The sequence below is a fragment of the Takifugu rubripes genome, chromosome 18 (assembly GCF_901000725.2).
Source record: "Takifugu rubripes chromosome 18, fTakRub1.2, whole genome shotgun sequence".
NCBI lineage: Eukaryota > Metazoa > Chordata > Actinopteri > Tetraodontiformes > Tetraodontidae > Takifugu > Takifugu rubripes.
In genome coordinates, this window is record NC_042302.1 from 9,568,567 (window position 1) to 9,583,566 (window position 15,000).

General features: G+C 54.6%; 1 protein-coding gene across 3 annotated transcripts in view; it reads right to left on the reverse strand.

Moving 5' to 3' along the window:
- Positions 1-14,162, reverse strand: part of ano2b (anoctamin 2b) — an 89,950-nt gene extending 75,788 nt beyond the window's left edge. The window contains exons 1-14 of one of the 3 annotated variants that reach the window (XM_029825594.1): positions 13,707-14,162; positions 12,317-12,691; positions 5,948-6,046; positions 5,694-5,845; positions 5,528-5,582; positions 5,410-5,461; positions 4,070-4,125; positions 3,879-3,926; positions 3,387-3,451; positions 2,680-2,814; positions 2,370-2,530; positions 2,163-2,245; positions 1,989-2,075; positions 1,719-1,802 (exon numbers count right to left, since the gene is read on the reverse strand). In XM_029825594.1, the coding sequence (XP_029681454.1) occupies positions 1,719-1,802; positions 1,989-2,075; positions 2,163-2,245; positions 2,370-2,530; positions 2,680-2,814; positions 3,387-3,451; positions 3,879-3,926; positions 4,070-4,125; positions 5,410-5,461; positions 5,528-5,582; positions 5,694-5,845; positions 5,948-6,046; positions 12,317-12,691; positions 13,707-13,739 (1,485 nt within the window). In that variant the 5' untranslated portion in view covers positions 13,740-14,162. The remainder of the gene's footprint in view (positions 1-1,718; positions 1,803-1,988; positions 2,076-2,162; positions 2,246-2,369; positions 2,531-2,679; positions 2,815-3,386; positions 3,452-3,878; positions 3,927-4,069; positions 4,126-5,409; positions 5,462-5,527; positions 5,583-5,693; positions 5,846-5,947; positions 6,047-12,316; positions 12,692-13,706) is intronic. The other 2 variants (XM_029825596.1, XM_029825595.1) reach the window with 2 other exon arrangements.
- Positions 14,163-15,000: the final 838 nt, after the last annotated feature.

Consider the following 15,000-nt stretch of genomic DNA (forward strand, 5'->3'; position numbering starts at 1 on the left):
AAGGCTGCATATGCCACATAAAGATATGTTCAAGCAGAAATGTCCGTGAAACACGTGCACTAAAGTCCGTGCAGACAGACAACAGATGACCAAGAAACGGGGGAAGAATCTCAATTATTAATTTAAAAAAGGCTTTTATTCGCCCGCTCGGGTCATTTGTAATCCAGTCTTTTTGGGGAAATTACTAGTTTATATTAATGTCCTTTTATAATTTTGCTAAATATAACTTTCTGTCCAATTTCCGCATGTCAGAGATTTTCCTTTCTAGTCTGAACCATCACCAGGTGAAAGTGTTCCCATTAATGCTTCCAGATCTGATCCTGGAGGGGAACCAGCTGGAGGAGCTTCTCACCGTCTCTGTGCAAGTTGTTGTTTTTCTCATTGTAATTGTAACAATGCAACAATCAGAACCACGTTTCTGTAGCTCAGTGAAGGACAACAACACCTTCGGGAGGGAACTGCGAGGTTGAAAGAAGCGGTGGGAGGAGGACGTCCTTCAGGGAGGTGATGGCAGTAAATGGGTCAGCTGGTATATTTGGCTGCTGACCTCCGCTGAGGGAAGCCCAATAAAACCCATCAACAGTCCTCACGTCTGCTTTCTGTTCTTTGTCCTCGCGTCCAAATATTCCATCCCAAACACCGTTTTTGAGGAACCTGACGTTATCTCCGCTACGTGCTAACGTGCTAGCACGAACCGCCTCCTCTGTGTTTGTGGGCGCCCGAGCAGGAAACGGGACCCAATCCTGGACGCGTCTCTCCAAGACCAACCTGACAGACCTGCCAGGTACGCACCGCCGCGCCGCGAGCATGTGTGAGAGGAGGAGAAGACATCTCTGTCGCCATAGTGACGCTCACTAAGCTTTGGTCTGGCTTCCGGCCCAGCATGCCTCACTCCCACTCAGCTGCCCTCCCTGCTATTCTCTCCATCCTCCACTTCTCTCAGCCTCTCTGTGGAGTTCAACACCTCCCTCTCGTTGTCCTTTTCTCTCTTTGACTCTGCATTTAATCGTTCTTTCTTCCACAGGCAGTTGCTTCCAACGCCTTTCGCCCGATGGTGCCGCGCTGCAGCATCAGTGGGGGCTGAAACAGTGGCACCACTCAGGGAAGCCCCGATCAGCTGCTCCCATCCCATCAAACACCTCAGCAGCACATTTCTGGATCCTTCACTCCTGAAAGAGCTGAAGCGAAAGCTCGGCAACAGTCGTTAACACGAGGCGATGGAAGAGACGAGCGGAGATTCGCCGGGGAACTTCCTGTTCACGCTTCGCCTAACGGAGCCGTGAGCTGTGTTTTAGTCGAGCATTAATCTGCTTTTATTAATGTGTCTTTAATTAACGTCTAACACACACACGCGATAATCCTTTATTAGCATTAGCTTATTAGCTAGCTTATCAACATATTAACTCAAACCAGGTTTGCTTTCAAGTTGGGGTGTGAATAAAAAGTGGCGTCTGGTAAAATGCCCCCCCCCCACCCTTCAACCCTCCCCCCCGCCCCCCCGGAGCCGCAGGGTCGCTGCACCAGGTCACAGAAGACGTTTAACAACTCGAAACACGGAGAGAAAAGTGCAAAAGCCCAAAGTACCTGAAGAGCCCCAAGCAGAGAGACCAGAGGATGGGACAGGGAGAAGAGAGGAGACAGCAGCCGGCCGAAGGGCAGAATGAGGGGAGAAAGGAAGAAAGGAGGCAGGAGGCAGGAGGCAGGAGGCGAGGGGTTACCGGCGGTCCCGCTCCCATGGTGGACAGCAGCTTTTGTCTCCATCTGTCCTTCCCTGTCACTGTCCCATCCTCCGGCTTCTGCGGCTGCAAGACAAACGCAGCCTTTTTGTGGACGCTTCAATTCACAGCATCACTCAGGGACTCTGGGACATCCCAGCGTGTCCCCGTGTCTCTGTCCACCCGCGTCCCCGCTCCGTCCGCCCCCTTTCACGACCAGCCTGGACTGGACTGACTGGACCGCTCAGGCTCACACGCCTCTCCACCTCTTACCTCCGTCTTTCTCCTGGGTTTTTTCTTTTTCTGCTTCCTCTGTCGCTTCTGAAGCAGGACGGTTTCGTATCTGGGCCGGGGGTGTTCCTGGGGACACAAAGGGACGGGACTGGGAGCGTGAGGACACGTCACAGCAGGAGAGCAGCAGAGGACAGGACAGGTCACCGTCTCTACCTCGTCCTCTTCGATGCCCGTCAGGTCCCAGCTGAAGCTCAAGCTGATCTGCCTGCGCTTCCATTGCTCCAGGAACAGCACGGCTACACACACACACACACACACACACACACACACACACACACACACACACACACACACACAGGCGTGCAGAATAAATGAGGAGCGTGAGGGACGTCTCAGACGGAGCTGTCCAGCTAATCTCACCCCACAGAGACATGAAGATGGCAAAGAAGACGGTCCCGGGGTTGTCGAACAGGTGTGAGGCTCTGGCGGTGCCACAGGCGGTGCTCAGGTGCCAGTAGTCGCACGCTCCGTCGCACAGGGGACACATGGTGAAATTCAGACTGTCGTCGCACATTTCCTGACTGGGAGAGAGAATCCAGGGATAAAAAGGAAACCTCCCAGCCTTCATTCAGGGCCACGCCGGCCCAGGAAGTGGCAGAGCCGGAGCAGAACCGGAGCAGATCCGGAGCGACTCGCCACCGTCTGCACTGATGTGAGGCGTCTGTGGTACCTGGGAATGTTGGTGTTCATCGTGGCTACGCCGTATCCGAACACGATGATTCCCACCACGGAGGCAGGAATCAGCAGCTGAGTGTAGACGCCCAGCCAGGCGAAGTACAGGCCGATCTTCTCGCCAAAGTACTTCCTGCCAGAGGAGGTCAGACGGGAGCATTAGGAGACGAGCGGCAGCAGCCAGAACCAGGGTTAAAGACAAGCGGGCTAAGAGGATTGTTACGGGTTTATTTCGAGCGTTTCCTCATTTGTGTCAGCGAGTGAGGTCTCAGGTGGCAGATCAAAGCCTCCTCACATTAAAGCTCCGCGACAGACTTCAAAGACATCCAGCTTCTTTTGTTGGAACTTTCGGTTCGTTTCTGTCCGTTCTGACGGTGCGTTTAGGGACACTATTAGCATTTAATAGCCGTTAGCGTTAGCCTAAGAGACAAAGATCTTCATTTGTCAGGAGGGTCGGCTCGGTTCGGTTCTCAGACTGGGTCAGCCGAGGGTTCTTCAGCTGAAGCTTCGCGACAGCTGGATTTAGAACTTTTGAGGGCTGGATTTTTATTTCCTGATCAGGTTGAATCCAGTCAAAGTGTCTCAGCAGACCCAGTGCAGCAGGCAGAAATGGAGGAGACTCGAGGAAGCCCGAGTGTGTTCTGTGCTGCTGAGCAGGAGGCTGCTGAGGTGGTTCACCTGTGGTTCACCTGTGGTTCACCTTACCTGACCAGATCGATGGGCTGGTACTTGTAGAAGGCGGAATATCTGGCCCATTCCTGGTGCAGCACCTGGCAACAGGCAGGAAACAGAGAGTGAGGAAAAGAGGGAAAACCAGGATCCTCCAGGAGGAGCTGACGAGGAGGCAGAGGTGCTTCAGCCTCCTCCGGGGTGCTGAGGGCACCGGGGTGGGTGGGGGGGGGGCAAACTCGGTGCTGCTCTGCTCCGCATGCAGCTCTGCTTCTCCAACCTGTTTACCAGACTTGGAGTGCAACGCGCGAGGCGGCGTGACAGATGGGAGAGGCGGGAAAGCTAACGAGACGCCGTGTTGCCGGCGTTCTGCTGGTCTGACGCACGTCTGCGTTTAGCTTTGAAATCAGAAATGAAGGAAACAGGAACGGCGTCATTTCCTGTCTGAGGGTGATGCAGCTTTGGACCAGCAGGAGCTCCGTTAGCCGTTAGCCGTTAGCGCAGGTTCAGAGGGTGGGGAGCAGCTACCTGTCTGTCGTTCTTCTCCTCAACTTGTCCCACCACGGCGAAGTCTCCCTGTGGAGCAAAAGCAGGAAACTCACTGGGATGTTGTGGAGGAACGAATCAAGACGGACACCAGACACACATCTGCAGGAACAGGAAACGGCCCGCGAGCGCCGCACAGTCGCGCAAACGCAGGGTAGGAAGCTGCCACTTACGTCGTGGAGCGGGAAGGCGGCGTCATACACGCCTTTGGCGATCAGCGTGCTGATGCCTGCGCAGAGAAGAGCACACGTCAGCCAGCTCCTTCTGGAACCACAGCCCCCCCCCCACAAAGGTCCCATTTTAGCCTCCTCGTCCTTCTTCTTCCACTTTGAGCAGAAACCAAAGCAGCTGATGTGATGAAGGAAGTGCTGAGTCAGCGGGGGGGCAGCGGGGAGCCTTCACACCAAATGGCGCCGAGATGTGGCGTGAAATGAAGTGCGAGCCATTGTGAAGAACACCTCCCTCATCCGTCCGCCCCCTCCTTCGCTCCCATTTTAAGATTTTCGCCCAGTTCAGATTCCACTGGGCAACAGTTGGGAGCCGCTCTGACCCCTCCCACTGTGACCCGGCCGCTCTGACCCCCCCCCACTGTGACCCGGCCGCTCTGACCCCTCCCACGTTGACCTGGCTGCTCTGACCCCTCCCACTGTGACCTGGCCGCTCTGACCCCTCCCACTGTGACCCGGCCGCTCTGACCCCCCCCCCACTGTGACCTGGCCGCTCTGACCCCTCCCACTGTGACCCGGCCGCTCTGACCCCTCCCACTATGACCCGGCTGCTCTGACCCCTCCCACTGTGACCTGGCCGCTCTGACCCCTCCCACTGTGACCCGGCCGCTCTGACCCCTCCCACTATGACCCGGCCGCTCTGACCCCTCCCACGGTGACCTGGTTGCTCTGACCCCTCCCACTGTGACCCGGCCGCTCTGACCCCTCCCACTGTGACCCGGCTGCTCTGACCCCTCCCACGGTGACCCGGCTGCTCTGACCCCTCCCACTGTGACCCGGCCGCTCTGACCCCTCCCACTGTGACCTGGCGCTCCTGAAAACCCCCCCTGGTCCCTGAGCTGAGGCTTCAGCCGCTGCACCACCTGGTCCAGGTGTCCCACCTCGCACAGGCAAACCCGGTTTGTCAGATGACCTGGGTCAAACCATCACCTTCATCAACACTGACACAGAGAAGAGTCAGAAAGGAACAACTACAACTCCCAGAGTGCTCTGCTTCAGTGTCAGCCTGAGCCTGGAAGGTGACCCACTTGTAGAGGGGAAAACAAGGGTGTGTGTGTGTGTGTGTGTGTGTGTGTGGGGGGGGGCTCTGTTCTCCGCCTGCAGCTCCATCTCGACCCCGTTGGCTGAGACCTTCTGCTGCGATGGTGGAGCCAACCAGACATATGGTGGGACACTGTGAGGGCGGGTCAGGACAAACTGGGAATACTGGGAATACTGGGAACGCTGCCTCACACTTCCTGCAGGTCTGAGGGACGTTTGCGAGGTGTCTGAACAGGAAGACTCACCTATGGTCTGACACGTGCGCGCGCACACGGTGCGTCTCAGGATCTCATAAACCTGAAACGACACACAGTTTGGTGCATCTGCAGCTTCCTGCCGCCGCCACTTTCAGACAACACTCACGATTCGGCCCCTCGTGGCGTTGTCGAAGAACGTGTCTTTGGATGTGATGTTGTACCTGCGGAGAAAGGGCTGGTTGACGCTAACGCTAACAGGAGCCACAGACCTCCAGCTGGGAGTGTGTGTGTGTGTGTGTGTGTGTGTGTGTGTGTGTGTGTGTGTGTCTCACAGGTGTAACTTGTCCCTGGAGAAGCAGTGGGACAGGAACTTGGTGCTTTCCTGGTCCTGGTGTGGCACTTTGGGCTGGAACGGCTGCTTCAGTGTCCTCCACACTGAGCTCATGCGGGACCCGAACCCACTTTCCTCTTTAAGTTTGTAGCTCTGGCAAAACACACAGCAGGGGGTCGTTTCAATCACAGCGACTTGACAGGAAGCAGATCGACCCAGTCCCCCCCACCCCCCCGTCCCAGAGCCACATCTCACCGTCTTGGTGGGAACTTTGATCTTGAGGAACTCGGCCTCTCTGCACAGCACCGGCCAAGGTGCGTGGAGGCGCGTGAAGCTGGGCCCGTGGGCCCGAACCTGGGGAGCAGAGCAGCAACAGACTCATCCAACATGGACTCAAAAATCACAACCCCCAACAACCCTCAACAACCCCCAACAACTCTCAACAACCCCCAACAACTCTCAACAACCCCCAACAACTCCCAACAACCCTCAACAACCCTCAACAACCCCCAACAACTCCCAACAACCCTCAACAACCCTCAACAACCCCCAACAACTCCCAACAACCCCCAACAACCCCCAACAACCCTCAACAACCCCCAACAACCCTCAACAACCCTCAACAACACCCATCAACCCCCATCAACCCCCAACAACTCCCAACAACCCTCAACAACCCTCAACAACCGCCAACAACTCCCAACAACCCTCAACAACCCCCAACAACCCTCAAAAAACCCCAACAACCCTCAACAACCCCCAACAACCCCCAACAACAACTCCCAACAACCCTCAACAACCCCAACAACTTCCAACAACCCCCAATAACTCCCAACAACCCTCAACAACCCTCAATGAGCCCCAACAACCCTCAACAACCCCCAACAACTCCCAACAACCTTCAACAAGCCCCAACAACACTCAACAACTCCCAACAACCTTCAACAACCCTCAACAACCCCCAACAACTCCCAACAACCCCCAACAACTCCCAACAACCCTCAACAAGCCCCAACAACCCTCAACAACCCCCAACAACTCCCAACAACCCTCAACAACCCTCAACAACCCTCAAAAAACCCCAACAACCCTCAACAACCCCCAACAACCCCCAACAACTCCCAACAACCCCCAACAACTTCCAACAACTTCCAACAACCCCCAATAACTCCCAACAACCTTCAACAACCCTCAACGAGCCCCAACAACCCTCAACAACCCCCAACAACTCCCAACAACCTTCAACAAGCCCCAACAACCAGGCACTGTTCAGGGAACCGGACCCTCCAGCCTGGCTCATTAAAGATGGATGCGGGCCACACACACACACACACACACACACACACACACACACACACACACACACACACACCAGCCGGTTGCGTTACGCCACAAAAGCAGAACAAATTTCCTCACGTCGGACCAAATCCTCCGACTCATCCAGGTGAATCACGACTCTTTAGGGGGCGCCAGAGGAAACGGGCTGGACTTTGGAGCCGCAGGTGACCCGTTCCCATGGAGCAGCTGGGTGAGCAGAATGAGAGCAGCAGGTGAGGACAGACAGGTAACCTGACGCTGCACAGCCCCCCCAGCAGCCTCCTGGGGGGGACAAAAGGAGCATGACAGCGGCCTGACAGGCTCCTTTCTTCTCTGCAGGCTGCTGCCCTCCTCACAGGTGCTACACGAGCTCCAGGAATACACAGGTAGCTACACGAGCTCCAGGAATACACAGGTGCTACACAAGCTCCAGTAATACACAGGCGCTACACGAGCTCCAGGAATACACAGGCGCTACACAAGCTCCAGTAATACACAGGCGCTACACAAGCTCCAGGAATACACAGGCGCTACACAAGCTCCAGAAATACACAGGCGCTACACAAGCTCCAGGAATACACAGGCGCTACACAAGCTCCAGGAATACACAGGAGCTACAGAAGCTCCAGGAATACACAGGCGCTACACAAGCTCCAGGAATACACAGGCGCTACACGAGCTCCAGGAATACACAGGTGCTACACGAGCTCCAGGAATACACAGGAGCTACACAAGCTCCAGGAATACACAGGCGCTACACAAGCTCCAGGAATACACAGGAGCTACACAAGCTCCAGGAATACACAGGCGCTACACAAGCTCCAGGAATACACAGGAGCTACACAAGCTCCAGTAATACACAGGCGCCACAGAAGCTCCAGTAATACACAGGAGCTACACAAGCTCCAGTAATACACAGGCGCCACAGAAGCTCCAGTAATACACAGGAGCTACACAAGCTCCAGGAATACACAGCCGCTACACAAGCTCCAGTAATACACAGGCGCTACACAAGCTCCAGTAATACACAGGCGCTACACAAGCTCCAGGAATACACAGGTTCTACACAAGCTCCAGGAATACACAGGCGCTACACAAGCTCCAGTAATACACAGGTGCTACACAAGCTCCAGGAATACTTAAGTGCTACACAAGCTCCAGGAATACACAGGCGCTACACAAGCTCCAGTAATACACAGGTGCTACACAAGCTCCAGGAATACTTAAGTGCTACACAAGCTCCAGTAATACACAGGCGCTACACAAACTCCAGGACCACACAGGAGCTACACAAGCTCCAGGAATACACAGGTGCTACACAAGCTCCAGGAATACTTAAGTGCTACACAAGCTCCAGTAATACACAGGCGATACACAAACTCCAGGAATACACAGGAGCTACACAAGCTCCAGGAATACACAGGCGCTACACAAGCTCCAGTAATACACAGGAGCTACACAAGCTCCAGGAATACACAGGTGCTACACAAGCTCCAGGAATACTTAAGTGCTACACAAGCTCCAGGAATACACAGGCGCTACACAAGCTCCAGTAATACACAGGCGACACAGAAGCTCCAGGAATACACAGGCGCTACACAAGCTCCAGGAATACACAGGAGCTACACAAGCTCCAGGAATACACAGGCGCTACACAAGCTCCAGTAATACACAGGCGCTACACAAGCTCCAGGAATACACAGGAGCTACACAAACTCCAGTAATACACAGGTGCTACACAAGCTCCAGGAATACACAGGCGCTACACAAGCTCCAGGAATACACAGGAGCTACACAAACTCCAGTAATACACAGGTGCTACACAAGCTCCAGGAATACACAGGAGCTACACAAGCTCCAGTAATACACAGGCGCTACACAAGCACCAGAAATACACAGGAGCTACACAGTCCCACCGCCCCCATCAAAAGCAGAGGCTATAAATACCTTCCAACCTGTAGGAGGTTAATTAGTGGAGGGATTTCCAATTAGCTCGTTATCTCTGTGGGGGGGTAAGTGGGACACAGCCGGGGGCATCTTTAGATGCTCCGGGGTGGGGGTGGGGGGTAAGTGGGACGCAGCCGGGGGCATCTTTAGATGCTCCGGGGTGGGGGGGTGATGGGACGGCCGACCCATCTCTGGGATGTAGGAAATGGGAGGGAGACACTTGGGATCATCCAGACAGATGTGGAAAATACATGAGGTGGTATCTGGGGATTAAGGGGGGGGGCAGGTGGGGGGGGGCAGGTGGGCAGATGGAGATAATCTGGTTGTGTCCCTTAAATCTCATTTACTGCATTGTTTCACGGTCTGAATGTGACTAAACAGGTTATGGGGGGGCGGGTAAAGGCATCAGGGAGGGGCAAAATAAAGAGGTGGGGGGGTAAAAGAGGTCGACACGACCCTGTTGACATGGGGCAGCTTTCTGGGGGGGTACTCATGGTTTCCTGTCAACAAAGGCCCAGGCAGTGTCTCTCGGTGTGGACGTCCATCATTGGACATGCCCCCCCCCCAGAGGACCAGAGGACCAGTGTCCCCCACTCCCAGTGTCCCCCCCCAGAGGACCAGTGTCCCCCCCCGTAGAGGAGGGACTGAGGAGCTTCAGCATCGTGTCCATGAAAACACACTTTTCTGACCTTTGTCTCTTTAAATCTGATGTTTCAGTCGGCGTCACACACACCACACACACACACACACACACACACACACACACATAGACGCACACACACACACACACACACACACACACACACACACACACACACACACACACACACACAGACGCACACACACACACACACACCAGGTCTTGTGAAAGAGGATGTCCCCGAGAGTTCAAAGGTCAGCTCAACAACACAGTCAACAGATTTGACACTAAAATCGTCTTGGTTGTTTGTCCATCCCATAATAGGAAGTCTCAAGGTCGGTCAGGACCCGTCAGACGACCCGGGATACCTCAGGTACCTCCCGGGTCTGCGCCAAGCTAACCGGAACCTGGCGGAGGGACGCAAGCTAATTGTGTTTGTTGGGGTTTTGTAAGAGAAGCCGCGGAGGTGCAGCACATTCATGAGGGTCACCTGAGCGCATTCATGAGGGTCACCTGCAGCACATTCATGAGGGTCACCTGAGCACATTCATGAGGATCACCTGCAGCACATTCATGAGGGTCACCTGAGCACATTCATGAGGGTCTCATGCAGCACATTCATGAGGGTCACCTGAGCGCATTCATGAGGGTCACCTGAGCACATTCATGAGGGTCACCTGAGCGCATTCATGAGGGTCACCTGCAGCACATTCATGAGGGTCACCTGCAGCACATTCATGAGGGTCACCTGAGCACATTCATGAGGGTCACCTGAGCGCATTCATGAGGGTCACCTGCAGCACATTCATGAGGGTCACCTGAGCGCATTCATGAGGGTCACCTGAGCGCATTCATGAGGGTCACCTGAGCGCATTCATGAGGGTCACCTGCAGCACATTCATGAGGGTCACCTGCAGCACATTCATGAGGGTCACCTGAGCACATTCATGAGGGTCACCTGAGCACATTCATGAGGGTCACCTGCAGCACATTCATGAGGGTCACCTGCAGCACATTCATGAGGGTCACCTGAGCACATTCATGAGGGTCACCTGAGCACATTCATGAGGGTCACCTGCAGCACATTCATGAGGGTCACCTGAGCACATTCATGAGGGTCACCTGAGCGCATTCATGAGGGTCACCTGAGCGCATTCATGAGGGTCACCTGCAGCACATTCATGAGGGTCACCTGAGCGCATTCATGAGGGTCACCTGAGCGCATTCATGAGGGTCACCTGAGCACATTCATGAGGGTCACCTGAGCACATTCATGAGGGTCACCTGAGCACATTCATGAGGGTCACCTGCAGCACATTCATGAGGGTCACCTGAGCACATTCATGAGGGTCACCTGAGCACATTCATGAGGGTCACCTGCAGCACATTCATGAGGGTCACCTGAGCGCAGGTCTTCCTGTTTGTGCCTCTCGCCGCTGCAGCGCCTCCATCAGGGAGATGAGATAAGGAGCTATCAGTCAGGCAGCTAATCTCATCCTGGTTTGGGCTCCATTGTCGCCCTGTGAGTAACCTGATTAATAGCAGCCTCCAGACCTCACACGCGGCCAACTGGCAGCCGCCCGGCACGCCGACGAGCCCCCAGCACGTATATATAGCACTATCACATGCTAATGCAGCGCTAATGCTGTTAGCATGACGCCACTTTCCTCCATTCATGACGGAACGGCCCTCTGAGCGCGATGGAGCGCGCTAGCTGCAACATTAGCTCCAGGAAAGCCGCTCAACACCTCCTTCGCCTCAGGCCTCGGTGCCCAGCCATGTCTCAGCTTGTCTCAGCTTGTTTGTGTGTGTGTGTGTGTGTGTGTGTGTGTGAGTGTGTGAGTGTGTGTGTCCTTTTTCTTGATTCTCTTGTTTCTCTTTGTTGTTTTTATCCTTTGTGAGGCACTTTGTGCTTCCCAGTGTATGAAAAGTGCCATATAAATAAAGACTGAATTGAATTAAACCTAGCAAGGGCCACGTGCACATTCCACAGCGGCGCTCCGACGCACGCGCGCATTTGCACGTAGTTTTCCGGTTGCTACGTAACGCACAATCACAGAGAAGGCGATTTCCACGTGTCGGAACCAAATTACCCAGTTCAGCGTGCGCCAGCGATGGGGCGCTAATGCTAACAGAGCCGGGATCCAGGCTAGTGTGGAAACAAAAGCAGCCGAGCAGCCACAGTCGCCATGGAAGGCCTCATGGAGGGCTCGTGTGTGCACGGCGAGGAGACATAATTACATCTTATGAGAGCAGCAATTAGCAGCAGTTCAGCCCAGTTATTCCCAGATCAACAGCTTTGGTCTCCTGAGAAGAGACACTTGGTACCAGGAAATTGCTGCTCCTTTATTTCCCAACACATTTTTGGAAGAAAGAACAAAGCTGAGCTTTTATCATTTGCTTTGATGCGTTTGGTTACCGGAACCAACCAACTGTTAACATAAAGGCGTTAACCCTGCTCTCCACATAGCCTGGAGCCCCTTCCAGGGCCACCTGGGGAAGGCGTCTTGTGCTAACCAGCCTGTGACTCCTGGGGGGGGGGGGACATGAGGACGCGTCCACTCTCATTAACACACGTGTCACTTAGACTCAAACCCTCATTTTAGGGTTCGGCCCAGGAAATGAGGCAACAGGATGTTGATGTGTCCCTGCGAGATCGCCACGACAACAAGCAGGGCAGCAGGGAGGGGGCGGGTCCAGCGGGGGGGGGGGGCACTGACCTCGCTGTCTCGCTCCAGCTCCAGACCAGCCTCCAGCAGGTTGGCTTCAAACTCCTCCCTGATCATGGGCATCTCGTAGAAGGCGGGCTCCGCCGGCTCCCTCCCCCGGACCTCCGCGAACGCCTCGCCGGCGCCCGCCGCCCCTCCTCGCTGCGCGCCCCCCCCTCTCGCCGCCTCCACATCCGAGCCCACCGGAGGGAAATTGCCGTTGGAAACAATGGACAGCATCTCGCGGGAGGCGGAGACGGTGGCGGGGGAGCGGAGGGAGCCGTGGCGCCGCTGGTGGAACACCAGGACGTAGTCGACCTTCCGACGGCCGTCAGAGAAGCAGAGGCTCGTTTCGCAGCTCCGAGGGCTCCGCGGAGACTCCACCACCTGTTGGGCCGAGCAGAACCAGCCATTAGTAAAAGCCCAGCAAAGGCGCCCGGGAGCACGGAACCACGCCTCGGAACCACCCGGCCCGGTGGAGGCCGCTGGTCTCTCTGAGAGATTGGCTGATTTTCGGTCCCATTTTTGGTTGAATTTACGGAAATCAGGCATCAAAAACGAATAAATTAGTTCATTTAGTCAGAAAACCCAGAGGAGAATAAAATCCAATTTAAAATTTAATAAAATCCTGTTTGGGGGCAGAAATAAACAGTGTTTTAGCCATTTTGCGGCAGTAATTCTTCTATTTTAGCTGTTTTCCAGCTCCTCCGTCACGTCTGTGGGGAGATTCTTTAAAAATAGCATATTTATGTGAATCCTAATGAGCGGGTGGGAGGTTGGGAGGGTGGTGGTGTTCTATGAAGGTGGTTCAGCAACACACCTGCTCGGCAGACACAGGTGAACTAGGTCCAGGAACACAAATCAACCAATGTTGGTGCAGCGTGATCAGACAAACGCCCGCTAGGGGGCAGTAGCGAGACTTTGCTCCCGGAGGAGCTGTTACCAATTAGATGGTGAAATGATCTGATATTACACGTTTATTACGTTAAATGGAGCCATTCCTGAGCTCATTTCTGGCTGTTCTAATGATCGTTGCTAAAATACTGAAGCAACAAGAATATTCCCAATAGTCTCTTTAGAGTTGTTAGTCGTGTAGGCATCCCAGCCTCCAGGAAGATTCCCTGAGCGGAGATGTTCCTGGGCTGTCATAGAGGCGTTATTACAAAGTAAACATGACCTGTTACACAATTGAACAGAAGCAGAAACGAAGCAGAACCGCTGCCTAAAAACAGCAGAGAGGCTGAAAATGTTGCTGAAACAACGCGGCCGTGCGTGAATAAGAGCCGCAAAAGGGAAAAGAGTCCAAACAATCGCGTGTGCGTGTGCGTGTGCGTTGAAACGGGCACTAACCGAACTCCAACTACACGCTAAAAACTGTCGGCGGACGGATACAGGAACCTACCGGCCTCTTGTCTTCGCTCGCGGACTTCGGCATGCTGTTGCGCTTCACACGCGCGCGCAGAAATAGAAGAAAGAGAAGAGGAGAAGAAGTGAAAGTTGGTCTTTACGGCAGGAACAGGCAGCCCTCATCCTCGCCGTCCCCAGCTCCCGCAGCCTCGCTCCACTTTCCGACAGGAGCCGAAGTCAACGCGCCCGAGTCGGGCGTCAGATTGAAGCGGATGGAGCCGCGGGAGGTGGAGGCTGCGCCGCACACTGCAAAAAATGAGCGTGTGCGCGGGGACGGGGCCATTCCCCGGGACACCCACCGCACCAGCCCGCGCCCCCGCGCGCGCCCACTGCTGCCCTCAGCTGCAGGTGCTTCAGCGATCGCGTCCAGATTTAGATTTTTTCGTGGATATTTTTTACAGTGTGCGGGGTCGTGAAGCGGCTCTCCAAAAGGTGACGCTGCAGATCTTTCGAAACTCTTCCATCACTGCGCACTTTAGAAGGACCGGAAGATCCCACACATCACTCTGGAGTAAATATAGATCCATTCTGCTGGTGTTCGACCGTGATGTCCTCCACCTGGACCCCCCCCCCCCTCATAAATCTATATCTATATCTCAGCTCTTCACATCAAGGACAGAAACCTACTGGCTGGAAGAGACTCCTTGATTCCTCTCTCCAGGGTGGCTCCCTGTACGTCCTGGGCTCCAGGAGGGTGTAGGACATGGGTTCCAGTCCCAGCCCAGACATGTCCTTGGTGAGATGATACAGGGCCTCGCTGTGGATGGAGGAGGACTCACTGAGGGCGGTGGCCACCTCCCTAAAGCCACCACCCGTCCATGTGTCTGCAAGACAGGAGGGACACGGGGGACGAGAGCGTTTGACTCGGCTCATTTTAAAGGACAGGGACTATTTCTTCTGGAAAACATTGAATCCAACATGTTGGACACAGAGGTGGAGGGAAAGGGCCCAGCATGACTCAGCAATATTGATGAAGTTCTATTTTCACATGTTCCTCTTTTGTCTTTTCTATATCCAGGTAAAAACTCAAGAAGTCAAGAAAGAGCCGAAGACACGTGCACTGCCGTGCACAAACGTGTGCGCGTCAGGCACCTCTACTGTATCAGCTGTCATTCGCCCCGGCGCCATCTTCCTGACAAGTCCTAGAAACGGGTCCAGGAAGTCAACGGGGACGATGATGTCACAACGTCTCTTTTACGTTAAGTAAATATAAGAGTAGCTTGAAGCGGTTTCTCCAGAACAGGTGAGAGCGTCGTTGCTAAGATACGGACGACACCTGGTGATGTGAC